The sequence below is a fragment of the Thalassophryne amazonica genome, chromosome 18 (genome assembly GCF_902500255.1).
Source record: "Thalassophryne amazonica chromosome 18, fThaAma1.1, whole genome shotgun sequence".
Taxonomy (NCBI): domain Eukaryota; kingdom Metazoa; phylum Chordata; class Actinopteri; order Batrachoidiformes; family Batrachoididae; genus Thalassophryne; species Thalassophryne amazonica.
Window position 1 is genome coordinate 27,264,559 of NC_047120.1, and position 19,407 is coordinate 27,283,965.

The window sequence follows — 19,407 nt, forward strand, 5'->3', positions numbered from 1 at the left end:
GACGATGCATCAGGATCAGAAGCTGGAAGACGACACACAGCCACCATGAACCAGACAATAAATTTATTTATTTATATTTTTTATAATGTTTTGATGAACGCTTAATTTTCACTCATTGGAATTACTGAAATAAAAAATTTTACGCAAAAATACTTTTGTGGTTTTTGTGCCAATCCTGTATCAGAAATGAAATCATTGATCACAACATTGAGAAGAAAACTGGCGGAGTCATGTAATTTCTGTTAAGGCTGATGTAATGGGAGAGTTTTAATAAGGAAGCTGTGAAGAACATTTGAAGTAAAACGATGAATTAACAAGAGCGGCACAGTGGCTTCGTGGTTTGGACTTTTGTCTCGCAGGAAGAAGGTTGTGGGATTGTCCCATGACTGCTGGCTCCCCACAACCCTTAGAGTCCCTTCACACATAGTATGAATAAGTACAGATCAGGTCGAGTCACGGCGGAACAGCTCGTATGAGTGAACCAGGAAAACATTGAGCCGAAGGGCAGGCGTGCACAATCCCATTGCGATGGTTTCGTGAACACAACAGTGTTGTGCGAGCAGCTGGGATGTGGTGCACCACATCTCACTGCTGATGTGGAGAAAAATAAAAACCAGCTGTATAATTAGTGAATATCACTAGGTTGATGTAAATAAAAAGGGGACACAATAGAGAACCCCAAGCTTAAATAGCCCTGATTATATAAATAAATGCTACTCATGGGATTCAAACTTGCAAGTTCTGATTACCAGGCGGAAACTTTACCACTGCACTACAATCACTGTCTTATAATAGGAGCGTGAAATGGCTAAAATCGACAAGCAGATAAACTTTTTTTTAAAGAGAAAAAAGCACCATGATAATTGACCAAATGGCATATTTCTGCTGATACATGCCTGAAAGTGGGGTCTTTGTTGCACTGCTGGCTTGTCATGTGGTCCTGCGGAATTACACTCACAGTACACGGGTGTCCTGTCAGACAGACATGACATTCAGATCACCTGCTGCGTGTCCACATGAACTGACGGTCTGTTCCAGCTGGGACAGCCTGTCAAGGTGCACGCTGTGGGCACTCTCCAGCCCGTCGCAAAAGCGATATATGTTTTTGTTCTATTTCCATGTGAGGACAGCAAGCACAGACAGGCATTTCACAGAGGAATGTTGTAAGTTCTATGCTGTAAGCCCTCTGGAGGCATGAAGAGCTGTTAGGATGAAGAGCTGGACAAATTTCTGATGTGATTTTTTGCTAGACTCAACGCTTGGTCACATGGCACTTAACGAAGGGCAAAGAAGCCCAAACGAAACAAGAAATCTGGACTTTTGTTGGCATCATTTAACCTTTGCACAGCTTCATTCCTGCAGCTGGTGCTTAGTCAGGATTTTTAAACTGTTGAAGAATTTGAACGAATGCCGCCGAAAACCTCAATTTGTCCTTATTTCGTTTTGGTGTAGTTCTTGATGGTTTTTTTTTATCATTTGCATAGTTTTTGTAACATGAGCGTTTCATTTGACTTCGTTCAATCAGCTGAATGTTTTCACACAGTACAGAAGCTGGTTTGTCAGCACTTTTGTGCAGCAGCAGCAGGGTATGTAAACTTCTGAGCACAACTGTGTTTGGCTTCTGTCGGCTGACTCATCATTACTGTTGATGAGCTGAGCACCAAGTGTCATCAGCAAATTTGACAATGAGATTAGTTGAGAAGGAAGCACAGCAGTCTGGTCCAGCTCCTTTCCTGGGGTTGATGTTCCGCACACAGTCTCACCTCATGTGTGCTCAGGACTGGAACTAGAAGAGATTTAACTCCTCAGCCAAGTTCACTGAAGGAGAGGTTTTTTTTTTATAATCCCTGATTACCTTGCTCCCCTCCCACATCTGCCGGGGATTTGCAGAATTGTTAAATTTGGTTTCAGTTAGTCTTCTGTGTCTGAGTTTGGCAGATTTAATGTCTTTCCTCAAAGCAGTCCTAGCCACACTGTAGGTGTTGGTGTCTCCATACCTGTATGCTGCATCTCCAGCCTTAATAAGTAGAACTTCATGTGTCATCCAGAGCTTCTGATTTGGAAACACACATTTTTGCTTCCAGGATGTTACATAATCCACACAAAACCTAATGTAGTCCAGCACTGCTATGGTGTTTTCATCCAGGGGCTCGTGCGTCTTCATGCTCTGACCTCCAAAGACATCCCAGTTTGTGTGATCAAAGAAGTCTTGAAGTTTAGGGATCACATCCTCTGGGCATGTTCTTGTTGTCTGAACTATGGGCCCAGCGGGTTTGATTGTTGGTGTTTAATATGGACATAGGATGAGTGAAAGGTGTTCTGACAGACCCAGGTGGGATGAGTCTGGGCCCTGAATGCTCCTGCTGCATTAGTCTACATCTGATCCACTGTTTTATCTCAACTCAATTCAATTCAGCCTTTATTGCCATTGGTTTTGGGATAAAATGAAACTGCAGTCTGAAACTAAATCAAACTTTCCTAAAAAAAAAAAAAAAAAAAAGAGCAACTCTGAACTAAACTCCATCACTTCACCGCAAAACAAGAAGTCCAAGACTTTGACTGTGGAGGACCCCCACATCACATCCACACGATGATCAGATAACCGCCGGGCCTGTCCGTCTGTGAGCCGTCTGTCTGTCTGCGGCTGCAGGAACCAACCGACAGGGGGCGCACTGCTCCAACCCAACACTGCTCTTCTGTAATAAGTTAACAATGTCACATTGACATTTCGGTCTCAAAGTGTCCTTTTATTTTTACTGTTGCATACTGATGTTTTATATTAATATTTTCTGAACTTAATGTGCATTGACAGCATCAATACGAACTAAATTCATAAAGCAGAAAGATGCATCGATTTGAAGTTGACACAACATGAGGCAAGTGCTCCGCCTAGTGGTGCAGAAGGCAAAGTGCATTTATGCGCATGGAATAAAATAATCGTATATTCCATTCATGGGTGCAATTTGGTGGTGGGATCCCACCTTTTCAACCAGGTGGGACAGAATATGGTATGTCCCCCCACCTTCTGACATATACGAGTGTGTACTTGAAACATGCTACGAGGTCTGTTAGAAAACTAATGGACCATTTTATTTTTTTCAAAAACCTGATGTATTTGAATCACGTGTGCTGTGTGAGCCAACCTTGAACCTTTGTGCGCATGCGTAATTTTTTCACGCCTGTCGGTTGCGTCATTTGCTTGTAAGCAGCCTTTGTGTGAGGATGGGTGGAGTCTCTCATCGTTTTTTCTTTGCAAGGAAATGGCGGAACGACTGGAGCAGCGCGACTGCATCAAATTTTGCCAGAAACTGGGCGACAGCCAGGTGGAAACCATTTGGATTATTCAGACAGCTTTCGGTGACGATCCTCTCGGCATCACACAGATTAAGGAGCGGTACAACCGGTTTAAAGACAACCGCACAACGGTGGAGAACACGCTGCGCTCCGGGCGGCATCAACACGCTGAAACGACTGGATCATTTCCAAAGTGAACACTGTGGTGATGCGGGCCCGTCGTGTAACTATCTGAGAAATTGCGGAAGAGGTGGACATCAGCACTTTCCACTGTGAAATTAGATTTTGCCATGAAAAGAGCGGCAGCGAAATTCATCGGCACGACGCTGGTGGCGCAGCAAAAGCAGCTCCGCATTGAAGTCTCACAGGACATGTTGTGGCATGCCCAGATCTTGCACCATTCGGAAGATTCAGACGGCTTTCGGTGGCTTTTCAGTCATGTGACTATCCGAGAAATTGTGGACGAGCTGGACATGCCACAACATGTCCTGTGAGGCTTCATCACGGAGGCGCTGTTGCTGCGCCATCAGCTTTGTGCCAATGAATTTCGCCGCCGCTCTTTTCATGGCAAAATCTTCTTTCACAGTGGAATGTGCCGAAAAATGATGTCCACCTCTTCCGCAATTTCTTGGATAATCACACGACGGTCCCACATCACCACAACGTTCACTTTGGAAATGATCCAGTCGTTTCAGCGTGTTGATGCCGCCCGGAGCGCAGCGCGTCTCCACCGTTGTACGGCCGTCTTTAAACCGGTTGTACCGCTCCTTAATCTGTGTGATGCCGAGAGGATCGTCACCGAAAGCTGTCTGAATAATCCAAATGGTTTCCACCTGGCTTTCGCCCAGTTTCTGGCAAAATTTGATGCAGTCGCGCTGCTCCAGTCGTTCCGCCATTTCCTTGCAAAGAAAAAACGACGAGAGACTCCACCCATCCTCACACAAAGGCTGCTTACAAGCAAATGATGCAACCGACAGGCGTGAAAAAAATCACGCATGCGCACGAAGGTTCAAGGTTTGCTCATGCAAGCACACGTGATTCAAATCCATCAGGCTTTGAAAAAAAATAAAAAGGTCCGATTCTTTTCTAACAGACCTCGTATGTCAGTCTTATGTGTAAACCATGTCAGAATAGTATCTTTTTTTCTGCAGGTTTGTATTTTTAGCAGCATTGACTTGTTTACAACACCTGTTTCTTGTTTGTCACATTCGGAATTTTCTGGGACTGCATTTGCCCAGATTTGAAACCAAAATAGTTACCTCTAGGGCAGGGGTGGGCAATCATGTGCCATGAAGGGCCGAAACACTGCAGGTTTTCCTTACTACCAATCATCTCAGCAGGTGATTTAATTGACAATCAGGTGTTTATGCTCAGGGGAGAAGCTCATCAGCAACCCACCTGCTGAGGTGACTGGTTGCAAGGAAAACCTGCAGTGTCTTGGCCCTCGCTGCCCACCCCTGCTCTAGGGACTAGTGTCTACACATAAGTATCAATGAACCATATGCTAATTTACTAAATTCTGAAAGTTAGAAAAGGAAATCAGAAAAGCTGTCTGGGACCTCAGAAAGCCCATCTGCAATTACTGCTTGATCTCCAAAATCAGTCTATGCAAGCGAAATTATGTTCAGTATGAGTGTTGTCATAAGTGCCACTTCGAAAATTAAATTCATGATAAGTAATTTATCCTAAACTTATGATCTGTTTTTTCAACCTTATGCAAAAACAAATCTTGAGGAAAAAAATACAGTATGCGACAGTTAATAATTATTAAGAGCCTGTTCTGTCATATTTATGAATACATTTTACCACATTGCAGTTGTTTTTTTTTAGTTCTACACATGTGGTGATACCTTATTTACACCAGGATGTTAATAAAATCAGTGCTGGCTATTCTCAGAATAAAGTACTTATATCCACAGTTTCAAATTGCATAAGTCAAATGGTGTCCACTTTATGGTCTTCTCAAAACATTAAAATTACTGTTCTGGATGCTCAGAATGCATCTGAGCTTATCTAGAAACCGTTGGCTTATGGGGACCTAAAGCGGCCCCCAGACTCCCGCCCTATGGGCTTCGGCTCTGCGGGCCTCGCACTTTGTCCCCCCCACCCCAATTTCTAGTTCTAAATTGTGCCCTTGCATCTTATAAACAATTTTGCATTATATCGGCCAATGATGAATAATGAGTTTAATGAAGTGTATTTAAAGGGACTAAGGAAAATTAACTGAACCTTTATTTTCTTCTTCATTCACCAAGCAACACAACAGCAACAAAATTTTATTTTGATTGTTTTAAATTAAAAGGCGCTGCATTTCATATTGTTCATGAATTGAAAAATGCCATATTGGAAATTATATTATTTACTAATATTTTAAAGATAAATAAAAAATATATATACTATAAATATATGTAAAAAATCATCATCTTAATTATAATTATTTTATGCACACACCTGTCTACATATAAGGTCCCACAGTTGACAGTGCATGTCAGAGCACAAACCAAGCATGAAGTCAAAGGAATTGTCTGTAGACCTCTGAGCCAAGATTGTCTCAAGGCACAAATCTGGGGAAGGGCACAGAAACATTTCTGCTGCTTTGAAAGTCCCAATGAGAACAGTGGCCTCCACCATCCATAAATGGAAAAACTTCGGATCCACCAGGACCCTTCTAAACTGAGTTAACGGGAGAGAAGGGCCTTAGTCAGGGAGGTGACCAAAAACCCGATGGTCACTCATTCAGAGTTCCAGCATTCCTCTGTGGAGAGAGAAGAACCTTCCAGAAGGACTCTGGATCTCTGCAGCAATCCACCAATCAGGTCTGTATGGTTGAGTGGCCAAATGGAAGCTGCTCCTTAGTAAAAGGCACATGGCAGCCTGCAGTTTGCCAAAAGCACCTAAGGACTCTCAGACCATGAGAAACAAAATTCTCTGGTCTGATGAGACGAAGATTGAACTCTTTGGTGTGAATCCCAGGCATCATGTTTGGAGAAAACCAGGCACCATCCCTACAGTGAAGCATGGTGGTGGCAGCATCATGCTGTAGGGATGTTTTTCAGCAGCAGGAACTGGGAGACTAGTCAGGATTGAGGGAAAGATGAATGCAGCAATGTGCAGAGACATCCTGGATGAACACCTGCTCCAGAGCGCTCTTGACCTCAGACTGAGGCAATGGTTCATCTTTCAGCAGGACAACGACTCTTAGCACACAGCCAAGATATCATAGGAGTGGCTTCAGGACAACACTGTGAATGTCCTTGAGTGGCCCAGCCAGAGCCCAGGCCTGAATCTGATTGAGCATCTCTGGAGAGATCTGAAAATGGCTGTGCACCGACGCTCCCCATCCAACCTGATGGAGCTTGAGAGGTGCTACAAAGAGGAATGGACAAAACTGCTCAAAGATAGGTGCACCAAGCTTGTGACATCATATTCAAGAAGACTCAAGGTTGTAATTGCTGCCAAAGTGCATCAACAAAGTCTTGAGGAAAAGGTGTGAATACTTATGTACCTGTGATTTCTTAGTTTATGATTATTAATATTACTATTATTATTATTATTATTAAATTTGCAACAATTTCAAAAAACATTTCACATGTTGTCATTATGGGGTGTTGTGAGCACAATTTTGAGGGGAAAAATGAATTTACTCCATTCTGGAATAAGGCTGTAACATAACAAAATGTGGAAAAAAAGTGAAGTTCTGTGAATACTTTCCAGATGCACTGTATATGCCAAATTTAGTTTTACAGTTGGTTCATATTTCATTATGTAGAGGATTTGTGGGAAAAAAGTTTGACTTGAAAGTGTTAAATTGTTTTTTGTTGTTGTTTTCAGCAGCCACGTCATTGCAAAACAAATGTCAAATTAAAAAAATATTATATATATATATATATATATATATATATATATATATATATATATATATATATACACACACACACACACACTCAGAAATATAAACGCAACACTTTTGGTTTTGCTCCCATTTTGTATGAGATGAACTCAAAGATCTAAAACTTTTTCCACATACACAATATCACCATTTCCCTCAAATATTGTTCACAAACCAGTCTAAATCTGTGATAGTGAGCACTTCTCCTTTGCTGCGATAATCCATCCCACCTCACAGGTGTGCCATACCAAGATGCTGATTAGACACCATGATTAGTGCACAGGTGTGCCTTAGACTGCCCACAATAAAGGCCACTCTGAAAGGTGCAGTTTTGTTTTATTGGGGGGGGGATACCAGTCAGTATCTGGTGTGACCACCATTTGCCTCATGCAGTGCAACACATCTCCTTCGCATAGAGTTGATCAGGTTGTCAATTGTGGCCTGTGGAATGTTGGTCCACTCCTCTTCAATGGCTGTGCGAAGTTGCTGGATATTGGCAGGAACTGGTACACGCTGTCATATACGCCGGTCCAGAGCATCCCAAACATGCTCAATGGGTGACATGTCCGGTGAGTATGCCGGCCATGCAAGAACTGGGACATTTTCAGCTTCCAAGAATTGTGTACAGATCCTTGCAACATGGGGCCGTGCATTATCCTGCTGCAACATGAGGTGATATTCTTGGATGTATGGCACAACAATGGGCCTCAGGATCTCGTCACGGTATCTCTGTGCATTCAAAATGCCATCAATAAAATGCACCTGTGTTCTTCATCCATAACAGATGCCTGCCCATACCATAACCCCACCGCCACCATGGGCCACTCGATCCACAACATTGACATCAGAAAACCGCTCACCCACACGACGCCACACACGCTGTCTGCCATCTGCCCTGGACAGTGTGAACCGGGATTCATCCGTGAAGAGAACACCTCTCCAACGTGCCAAATGCCAGCGAATGTGAGCATTTGCCCACTCAAGTCGGTTATGACGACGAACTGGAGTCAGGTCGAGACCCCGATGAGGACGACGAGCATGCAGATGAGCTTCCCTGAGACGTTTCTGACAGTTTGTGCAGAAATTCTTTGGTTATGCAAACTGATTGTTTCAGCAGCTGTCCGAGTGGCTGGTCTCAGACGATCTTGGAGGTGAACATGCTGGATGTGGAGGTCCTGGGCTGGTGTGGTTACACGCGGTCTGCGGTTGTGAGGCTGGTTGGATGTACTGCCAAATTCTCTGAAACGCCTTTGGAGACGGCTTATGGTAGAGAAATGAACATTCAATACACGAGCAACAGCTCTGGTTGACATTCCTGCTGTCAGCATGCCAATTGCACGCTCCCTCAAATCTTGCAACATCTGTGGCATTGTGCTGTGTGATAAAACTGCACCTTTCAGAGTGGCCTTTTATTGTGGGCAGTCTAAGGCACACCTGTGCACTAATCATGGTGTCTAATCAGCATCTTGGTATGGCACACCTGTGAGGTGGGATGGATTATCTCAGCAAAGGAGAAGTGCTCACTATCACAGATTTAGACTGGTTTGTGAACAATATTTGAGGGAAATGGTGATATTGTGTATGTGGAAAAAGTTTTAGATCTTTGAGTTCATCTCATACAAAATGGGAGCAAAACCAAAAGTGTTGCGTTTATATTTTTGTGGAGTGTATATATATATATATATATATATATATATATATATATATATATATATATATATATATATATATATATACACACACACACACACACACACACACACACACACACACACACACACACACACTCGATCAAGTTCAACAGAAGGCACGTGGAAGAGTCTGCAAATGCCCTGGGTATATGCAAGCTTAAAAAAATCCCACATTTAAAATTGTTGAATCTTGGGAAGCAGGGGCCCTTTATGAATGTTGAATTTCCAGCATGACTGGCCTCCTCAGATCGCTTGCTGCAGAATTTAATTCCACTGACACTTCACGTAGCTCCTTGGTAGAAAAGAAGAAAGTAGCAGCAAGTCAAAAAGGTGTCAGCCAAAGTCAGCATGCAGTCGCAGGTGAAATTCATCTGCTTGTGCCAAGAGGAAAGCTCGCCCTCTGGTGGAAAGTCTATTCTTCCGGTGGTAAGTACATTTTCTGTTTTATAGATGATTCTTAGACTACGGGCACTTATTATGTCCTTTGATCTTATCGTATGAAAAACAGAAAAATGGGGAAATTTCACACTTTTATAGTTATCTTTACAATGAAAGTGTTTTAAGAAATTTGTTCTAGTAGTCTATGATGACTTTTTCACCTTTTTTCAGCATCATTATATGCAAATATTGCCGTTTTGTGCTTGTCCCACACCCAGACTTTTGATCTTCAATGATAAAAATGAATGGTAAAGAAACGTTTTTTCTAATGTTTTAAAATATCTCTGAATAAAATATCAGTAAAATAATCAAAACATAATTGGGGTATTCAATGTCATACAACTGTTGTGATTTTTTTTAAACAAAATGTAGTTGTCCCACACTATTGCCGTAATTTCCACCACAACACTGTAATGTCCCTAAACAGTTTGTATGAAAGATTGTTTGGGTAGTTTCTATGGAGATAAACAGTGACATCAGAGCACATGTATATAGCGCCAAATCACAACAAACAGTTGCCCCAAGGCGCTTTATAATGTAAGGCAATGGTGTGGTGGAAATTACATTTACAAGGCCAATAGTGCCCGTAGTTACAGAATCACCCTTATACAGAAAATAGCAACAGAAAACAATTGTCTCCACTGTTCCATTGATCTTCATTTCTCTCATTACTACTAGTCTTGGAAAAAAATGTGCATATTTTGAATAAACATCCATTTCAAAACGTTTCAAAATTTTTAAAATAGTAGACAACCGCTGCAGGCATTATTTGTATTTCTCAAGTCAGTGTTGAATCATGTCAGCTGTCCAACACACACTGACAAACAGATATGGACAGAAACAGCCCTAATCCTGGGCATGATCAGAGATATGTGTAAAGATTTCGAAGCTGCAGAATTCAGCAATTTCCTTGAAACGTGCATAAATGTACACATGCAGTGAGTACATTCAGAAGATTCTCTGTGCAAGACATGAATGTAAGCCATGGACAAAACTGAATATGTCCATAAATAAATCAAAATGAACCACCTTTTTTATAATAAGAATTTAATAAAATTTCCGTTACCAGAAAACAGTCAAATACTGAAATAAAAAAGACAATATATTCATTGAACACAACTACTGACACTCTCTGATGAACTAACAGTAAATCTTCACTTTTACAGCCCCTTTTCTTTAAGTCAGCCGATGGACACACGGACATTCCCATGTCAAGAAGCAGTCTTCAACCCCACGCAACGCCATGCACAGCATTGTGCAAGCGTCATTGCTACATTACAAATGTGCATTCATTCGCACGGGACAGTCAAGATAGGGCCCTTGGAATGAATTTACCTCAATCATCTGTGCGGTAAATGTGCAGAGAGATGGCAGGTATCAAAAACGCCTGGAGAAACTGTAAAGTGCAACTTTCACCTGCTGCATCCATTTCCACAGTTTCATGGTACAAGAGAATCTTTAAAAAAGATTTCAGCTACAGTATGATTTGCCAGATACACATGGAAACATTTGAACAGAGATTTGATGTGTTTTTCATGGAACAAAGTCCAGCTCTACTGCACATTTCCTTGATGAAAATCCAATCCAGGACATTTTGTCTGACGTGGGAATGTCCATGTCTCCATCACCTGATTTGTCTCAATTGGAACTGGAAACCTCCAGCGATGAAAAATGAAGCAAGCACACATGTGCGCCTGCCATTCTTTGAATGGCTACTCGAGACACATTCCAAGAAACACACACACACACACACACACACACTCCCCATAAACTCTTGTCTTAAAATATTCAACCCAGAACTCTACTCACTTGTCAGATCTGGAATTCTGCATTGCCACATCCACCACCATACGCAACCACCCTGGGTGACCTGAAAGACAACCACCCAGCCAAACGTATCATTCGTCTGTATCTTACAAAACGTACTTTGGCGAGGATTCTCAGAAATGAGACACCTACACACTGGGTCCTTGAAATGTGCCACATGACCAACACGCTGTAACCGACCACTGTCAACTATGAAAAACGTTGTCATGAATATTTATTTTTGAATCTAAACAAAATGTCCCTTTTCTCTTGGTCAAAAACATTCACAGCTCTTTTGACCACATTTTCCATATCAATGTCCTCTTCTGGAGTCAAAGACAGATCCTGAAGGAGCTGTCTCCGTAGGTTGAGAAGAAATCTCGTTTTGGATTCATTCAGCTGAGCAGCCAAAGTCCTCACACACTCAGGCGGACCTTGATTTTCTAAAGTTAACAGACAAACAGGAGGTTTCCAAAAAAAACAAATGCTTTGAGATTCTGTTTACCAAATGTTAAAAGTGTAATAACAGTGAGTCACCTCTGGCAGTCTTCATGGCTTCAGAGATCAAGCGCCGGCAGGCCTGGTCAGCCTGGTGAACCACACTACTGGAACACTTCAGACGGTCAGCCTCCTGCAAACAATTAGACTTCGTTAATTATCCACTTACATGCAGCGGGTAAAATAAGTCTTGAACGCGTCACCATTTTTCTCAGTAAATAAATTTTTAACGGTGCTATTGACATAAAATTTTCATCAGATGTCGGTAACACCCCAAGTAATCCACACATACAAAGAAATCAAAAGAAGTAAGTACAGAAATTACATTATGTGTAATAATGTGAAATGTCACAGGGAAAAGTATTGAACACGCTTACTGAAATTTATTTTAATACTTTGTACAAAAGCCTTTGCTGGTAATGACAGCAACAGAAACTAGTCGCGTGCATGGTCAAGTGCGATTTTGACCCATTCTTCCACACAAACAGTCTTCAAATGTTGAAGGTTCCGTGGACCTCTTCTATGAACTCTGATCTTTAGTTCTTTCCAGAGATTTTCTACTGGATTCAAGTCAGGTGATTGGCTGTGACATTCTAGCAGATTTATTTTCATTCTCTGAATTGAATTGATTGTTTCCTTGGCTGTGTGTTTGGAATCACTGTCTTGCTGAAATGTCCACCCTCATTTCATCATCTTGATAAAGATTTCCATTCATCCATCCTTCAATGATATGAAGTTTGTTGGGGCTGTATGCTACAAACAGCCCCACACCATGATGTTCCCACCTCCAAACTTCACTGTTGGTATGGTGTTTTTGGGGCCATTTAACCTCCAAACGTGTGTATTATGTCATCCAAACAGTTCAATTTTGGTCTTATCTGACCAGACTACCTTCTCCCAGTATTTCACAGGCTTGTCTAAATGTTGTGCAGCAAACTTTAAACAAGTTTCAACATGCTTTTTTTTTCTTCCGCAATGGAGTCTTGTGTGGTGAGCATGCATACAGGCCATGGTGTTTGAATGTATTACTCATTGTTTTCTTTCAAACAACTTCCAGGTCTTTCTGAAGCTCTTTACAAGTGGTCCGTGGCTCTTGGACAACTCTTCTGGTAATTCTTTTCAGTCCTCTGTCAGAAATCTTTGAGGAGCACCTAATCATGGCAGGTTTATTGTGAAATGATGTTCTTTCCTGTTCTGGATTATGACCCCAACAGTGCTCAGTGGAACACTCACAAGTTTAGAAATCCTGCTGTAACCATTGCGATCAGTACGTTTTGCAAAAATAAGGTTGCGAAGATCTTGAGAGAGCTCTTTGCTTTTACCCATCATGAGATGTTTCCTGTGACACCTTTTAATAGGCCATCAGTTGGGACTGACCCAGCTGATATTAAATTGCACTGACAAGGGGCAGGATTCCTTTCTAATTTCTGATAGATTTCAGCTGGTGTCTTGACATTCCATGTCTTTTTGTACCTCCTTTTGTTCAGGTGATCAAAACATTTTCCCTGTGTCATTTCACATTATTACACATAATTTATGGACATCTACAGTTTGATTACTTTGTATAATTGGATTACTTGGGTTGTTACTGATATCTGGTGCAAATTTCAGATCAGTAGAACCTTTAGAAATTTTTGAAGGAGAAAAATGGCAACATGTTCAATAATTATTATACCAGCTGTAAGTAAAATTAAACATTCACATTAACAGAATTGGTGGCTGGTTTTTGGACTTGCCTTTTGTTCCGTATTGTCCTCCACTGGGCTCAGTGGGTTGCTCATTGCACAGGAGATCAACTCCATCACCTTCATGCTGAGAGCAAAGCACAGCAGCAACGAGGCTGCTCAAGAATCCTGAAACACTTTACCTCCTTCACGAGTTAAAAACTTTACCATCTTACACATCTTCGTTGGACACATTTTGTGTTGTCGTGAGCGAAATGCTGTTCGTCTCCCATGAGTTCTTCTTTGGATTTGGAGGTTCCAGGCGCTTTATCATCTCCAGCATCACCTGTGTGGGAACGGGATCAGGTCTGTTGTGGTTTCTGCTCATGCACGACTCCACAGCACATTGCAGGTACACCTGACAGAACCCCAGATAATCTGCAACGACAATCACCAAGCTAGGATGAGCACTGAGAGAACACTTAGGGCCTCAAACAAGATCATAATGGTATTACACCAGTATTCCATGAGCCCCACTACTCCCCAGTATTATCTGAGGTGACCCAATTCAGGTAAGGTCAAGTGTTGAGGAGCACCCACTGGTGTTACACGCTACTACTGAATCACCACAAGTCCCAATTAGCGAGCACCCAGGAAGACCAGCAGTCGAACCCCATTCCCAAAAGGAGCCTTCTAATCTGCTGCAGCTTGGTGATACTTGAACATTCCCTCATCCTTGTCTAGTTGCTGTGGTTCTTCAGCACTGAGGCACCTGCATGCTGAATCACACTCAGGTTAACACACTGCATGCCCAAAACGTTGTAACGGACACTGAGTGTGTATAGCTTCACCAACAAATGAAATCTATATATCTCCAATTACTGATGGGCTTTGAAAACTGAGGCATTTTGTAAACAAATGGCCATAATTCCTAAATGCCATATTTTTGTTAAACCATTTGAATTAAATGCTCACAGTCTGCACAACAAACATTTTGATTGTTTCATTTTTACTCCAACATGATTGAGTACAGAGGCAAAATTTAGGAACGTCCTGATTATGTTTTCTTTGGATACAGATCCCAATCTGAGTCTTTTAAAATTGAGTATTTGCCTATAAGAGTCTTGATCTGATACTTGTATCAAAATTACATTTTCACAGAGCAGAATGCAAACACAGTTGTATATGCTTGTTACTTTAACAGTTCTGCCATGCATTAAGAAAAAAAAACTTTCAATTCAAGCAGCTTCATGTTTGTTTTTTTGTTTTTTTCAAAAGTTAGGTAAATAGATTATTTTTATATGTCTTATCAATTCCACTTATTGCAGAACTGTGATAGTAAAAGTGGGGCAGTCAGAGTAATAGTGACTAAATGATATCCTCGTTAAAAATACAATTATTATTCTTGTTGCATGCAATGTAAATGTCTTCAAACGTGAACCATTATTCTAAGGTGGGGGGGATTCGACTGGTCTTTCTGGCTAAGCCTCTGTACTGTCTTTGTCACCAGGTGTTAAACAGATCACAAGGAAAACCTTGATTAGTTGATAAGAAGGACATGTCATGCTCACCATTCATCAGAAACATAGTTCATGTGTATTTGAAGGGATGTCAAATGTTTTTGAAACTTGTTGTGAGACCTCTGAGGGCTGTTATCATTCCACAATTATCAAACAAAGAGAGAATGACATGCACTGCTGATGATCTGTGGGAATAACATAGTCTTGCTATGTATTTAAAGCGTGTTAAATTGCTTTTAAAACGCACACTGTGGCTCTGTAGTGAGACATCAGCCAGACATTTGCTCTGTCTGCTGACACTAAGCTTCTGAAATAAAGCAGATGGAACATGAGCACATGTATTTGTTGACTCTGGTTGAATCTGGGTTATTTAAACCAATACCAATGAACCAAAAAAAATGGCTTTGTGGAACCGATACTGATTGGATCCCATCAGATAATAAAAACTCACAACAAAATTACAAAGATTATGCCACTGTCCAACTACTAATGGACCTGAATGTAGCTCCAGATCACCAAGGGATGGAGCAAGTACATCAAAAGTAGGTGACAAAACATCTACCTGAAGTCAAGAAAATCTCAGAAAGTTCAGAAAACAAAGGAACCGATCACCCACTGTGTCAAATTACAGGTAGACCAAGTCTCTTTAAAGCACTTACGTTTTCTCGCCAGTTGGTAAACTTCATATCTCATGCTTGAGTAGTAGAAGTTGTCATCCAGTACAATGAGAAGTGGTGCAGAGTCATCCACACCATCAAGTTCCAGCAAACCTCCATCACATTTCTCCCATGATGCACGGTTGATCTGGTGGCTAGTCTGCAGATTCACTGAGGCTTCAGGCTTCTTCAACAGCTCCTCGATGTACTGAAGCACTACTTGCCTGTGTGACCTCCACTCAGTGTGCTGCAGAGAAAAATATTTCTTCAATCACCACAAGTTATTACAGTTGCCATGAGTTTGCAGCCTGTTAGCAGCAAAGTGTGCAGGGGTTCATAAGTGTTTCCTGAGGTTTCAGTGCTGAGGACCAGGGCTAGTTAAAAAAAAAACCAAAAAAAAAAACACAACATTTAAGAAGTCTGTACTCACCATAAGTGCAGTCCTTTTACTGTCACAGTCTTCAAATTCACAGGGAGCATTCTTGGGACACAGACATTGGATAAGTTCAAAGATGGCTAACCTTGACCTATTTTAAGAGGTTAAAAAGTCACATTCTGTTCCAGTCTGTTCAGTTTTGCTTTCCAGTGGCAGACGTGACAGCCAATCAGAGTAGAGCTGCACCGTGATGGCAGTGGCTGGTCTCTTCAAGATCACTTTGTTTTGTGTGCTTATATACGTTTCTCATATATTATGTAAAAGCTAATAAGAAATAAACATTTCTAAAATCGAAAACGCTGTTTTTGGAACCTAAACACACATCTGAACTTATTTACAAGACATTTCGCAAACATTAGCATGGTGACATCACAGGCTAGTAGCTAGCTGCAAAACAGTTTCCTTTGTGCATAAATATATCCTCTTTGTTATATGTTATGTAAAAACAACGGAGAAATAAACACTTCTAAAAATGAAAACACTGTTTCTGTAACCTGATAACACCAGAGGTGTTATCAGGTTTTGCAGATATTAGCGTGCATGCTAACTTCTGCTAACTCAAAGCTAACTTCCTATGGCTGGCGTGCCCAACCAGTCAATCACAATCGACCGGTCAATCGTGGGCTGAGTTCCGGTCGATCACATGAAAAAAATCAAATCCTCAAGAGGATATAGTGCTGCTAAAACAGAATGATGCAGCAGGTGGCAGCAATGCACCAACAAGGATGCTGGCTGCTGTTAAATACCAGAGAAGAAGAAGAGCTCTTCTTCTATGGTGGATAAGGAACAAAAAATTATAATTTTCATCCTGGATTATTTTTTCATTTATTCGAATGGCAAACCATCTGTCTTATCTGCAATGTAAATGTGGCTTTACTGAAGAAAGGGAATTTGGCGCGGCATTTCAGACGATTCACAAGAAATACGATGCTAACTTCTAAATAATCTCCTCTGCTTGCCTGAAAAGCCCAGGAATTGAAAAGTCGGCGAGCATGAAGAGTGATGAATGTGACGAACAAGATTGCAGTGTTCTGTTTGGGCCAGGAGTCTGAGGATGCATTTTTTCTGTTCAGAGCTGGAGGAGACACACATCTGCTGCACATATGTAAGGTGGCTCAGCAGAGGTAAATCGTCTTCTGCCTGAAATTAAAGAATTTCTGAAATGTTCAAACCATGCTGAATATGCCCAGCTTTTGGATTTGAAAGCAAGTTTAAAAACAAATTACATGTGCTATCAAGCAGGTTGCAACAATGTGACCTGCAGAATTTTCCACACATGGACACAGAACTTAGGCAGCAAGACAAAGAGTGTGGAGCCTAAGAGCGCATGTTACGTATGATGATCATGTGCAGAGCATCCTGTCAGAATTTGGCAGGCGCGTCACTGACTTTGCATCCAAAGAGCCTGTTGTCAGTTTTCTCTTTTTTCCATTTGGGGAAAATATAGATGTGGACTGTATATCGTTCAATGTGGCATCACTATTCAACCTGGATCCTCATACTGAAAAATGACACTGAGCTCAAATCCAGAGCAACACCTGACATGAATGTCCAAATCTGGAATCTAATGCAGAAAGAGAGTGCCTGAGTGCCTGCTTACAGCTGGCTCTCAGCTCCTACTGTCTGGACTATGAGAGACTAGCTTCCTCCTCTCAGTGTCAGAAGTCCGACGAAGGCAGTGAACAACTTTTCCAACTTGAGGCCAGTCCTAGGCCTACTTGTGCTTATTCTTTTCTACAATGCATGTTTACTTCAATGATGCATTATTATTGTTAAAACCTGCCAGAAAATTCAATTTCATTTTCAATTGATTTTCATTTATACAGTGCCAATCACAACAAAGTTGCTTCATGGCATCTTACACAATTAAGGTATAACCTTACCAACCCCCAGAGCAAGCACACAGGCGACAGTGGTAAGGAAAAACTCCCTCTAAGGAAGAAACCTCAAGCAGACCAGACTCAAAGGAGTGACCCCCTGCTTGGGCTATGCTAGACACAAATTATAAAACAGTTCATAATACAAAATCTTGGAAATGTTGCCGGTGCACAGGACATCAGGTTTTCCAGGCAGACATCATAACAAAAATTGTGTTATTATATTGGTGCACAATATATTGTGGCTACGCTATGGTGTTTGATATGGCTTGGTAGATCTCGATACACTGTCAACTTTAAAAGTAGATCTCAGTTCAAAAAAGGTTGGGCACCTCTGTACTGTGGAGTTAAATTTATCTCATTAATTCTCAAGGTGATTTATCTGGGCATTTAACCTCGAGGGGCAGGTTTTGTCAGTGAAAATATCGCCGAACTCAATACAAATACATGTAATTTGGTCACTTTTCAAAGGGGTTAGACTCATCATTAAAGTTAATTTAATGTACAATGGTTCATTTCATGTCAGCTTGGTGTATAAGTCTCATCATTCCAGGCTATGAGAGGTATCAGCTGGCCATTAGAAGCAAGTAAGAGACAAACAGCTGATTTAAATAGAACAGCATACAGCCCAAGCGTGTTTTCACCGAGCGGCCAGTCACGGAAGCATGAATTCTCGCCTTCAGATTAGCCACTTTGCCAAAGTGACGTAACACCAACCTCGAGAATACCTGCACAGAGGGAGATCTACAAATATTCCTTGATTTGAAAACTTCCACTCTTAAAATGTAAATACTGTTTTTGATTGATTGAAGGAATGAGGGGCTTTTTTGAACATGTACAAATTGTACATAAGATAATAGGATCTTAATAATTAATTAAACTGCAAATTATAAAGAAGACAATCATACAGCCAAGGGTATTTTAGCATTGCGTTATGTTTTTATATTGTGACTGTATACAGTGGGATTTAAATTTAGGAATGCTAGAGTGCATTTTGCTTCATGTAGGGATTCTTTGTTGGACATGATTCATCATTTCACAACAATACTAAATGTACATAAAATCATCAAACACAAAGTTAAAAACAAAAAAAATTACAATATTGAAACTATGAATAGCAGCAAAATAAATACACTATGTAACGTAACAGATCTAATAAATATTTTATAGTGTATATTTTGTGTTGTATAGGAACTGCTTGTCTATAATAGTTATTCATTCGTGACAATTGTTTTATTTTGAAAAAATAATCTGTCTGTGTCATAACAGAGATATTCTCTTACATAAAAGCTCTCAGACTTCAGAATTATTCTTGAACTCGTTTTTAAATATTTACCGTTTGGTGCCGCTGGTCGTCTTCCGTGGCCCTGGGACGAAAAGCATGCTGGGAGATCAGCTCGTCATAACACACTTCTGTCGTTTTCCATCCACGCTGTGCAGCGGTGTTACTGAGCGCCTGAGCCAGCGTGGATTTCCCTACAGCAGGTAATCCACAGAGGACACACAGACATGCCCGGAGCCTCCGTGGAATACTCCCACACCCCTTTGTGGACATTTAACTCCACAAAACCAGCGACAAGGACTGAAGTCCTTCCAGCATGGAGCGTTTCCGCGTTTAGACGTAAACACGTGACTTCC

General features: G+C 41.2%; 1 protein-coding gene across 2 annotated transcripts; it reads right to left on the reverse strand.

Moving 5' to 3' along the window:
- Nucleotides 1-1,714: 1,714 nt before the first annotated feature.
- LOC117531436 (L-seryl-tRNA(Sec) kinase-like) lies at nucleotides 1,715-19,400 on the reverse strand. 2 transcript variants are annotated; one of them, XR_004566624.1, is made up of 7 exons: nucleotides 19,106-19,400; nucleotides 15,460-15,703; nucleotides 13,517-13,718; nucleotides 13,353-13,428; nucleotides 11,656-11,749; nucleotides 11,235-11,561; nucleotides 1,715-1,725 (listed from the first exon to the last, which is right to left on the reverse strand). XR_004566624.1 is itself a non-coding variant. In XM_034194540.1 (7 exons), the coding sequence occupies exons 1-7, from the start codon at nucleotides 19,322-19,324 to the stop codon at nucleotides 11,344-11,346; spliced, it is 1,104 nt and encodes a 367-aa protein (XP_034050431.1). In that variant the 5' UTR covers nucleotides 19,325-19,400; the 3' UTR covers nucleotides 10,461-11,343. The 2 variants fall into 2 exon arrangements, 1 of the variants encoding a protein (XP_034050431.1); XM_034194540.1 differs by lacking the exon at nucleotides 1,715-1,725 and adding an exon at nucleotides 15,887-15,937 and having other exon boundaries at nucleotides 10,461-11,561.
- Between the last annotated feature and the right edge of the window lie 7 nt (nucleotides 19,401-19,407).

Excerpts from the sequence above, each read along its gene's own strand:
- LOC117531436 (XM_034194540.1), bottom strand. The coding sequence starts at position 19,324 with ATGTCCACAAAGGGGTGTGGGAGTATTCCACGGAGGCTCCGGGCATGT. Across the intron at positions 15,704-15,886 it reads GTAAAAGGACTGCACTTATG|CACACTGAGTGGAGGTCACA; the intron begins GTGAGTACAGAC and ends TTTTCTCTGCAG. Across the intron at positions 13,429-13,516 it reads AATGTGTCCAACGAAGATGT|CATGAAGGTGATGGAGTTGA; the intron begins GTAAGATGGTAA and ends CTTTGCTCTCAG.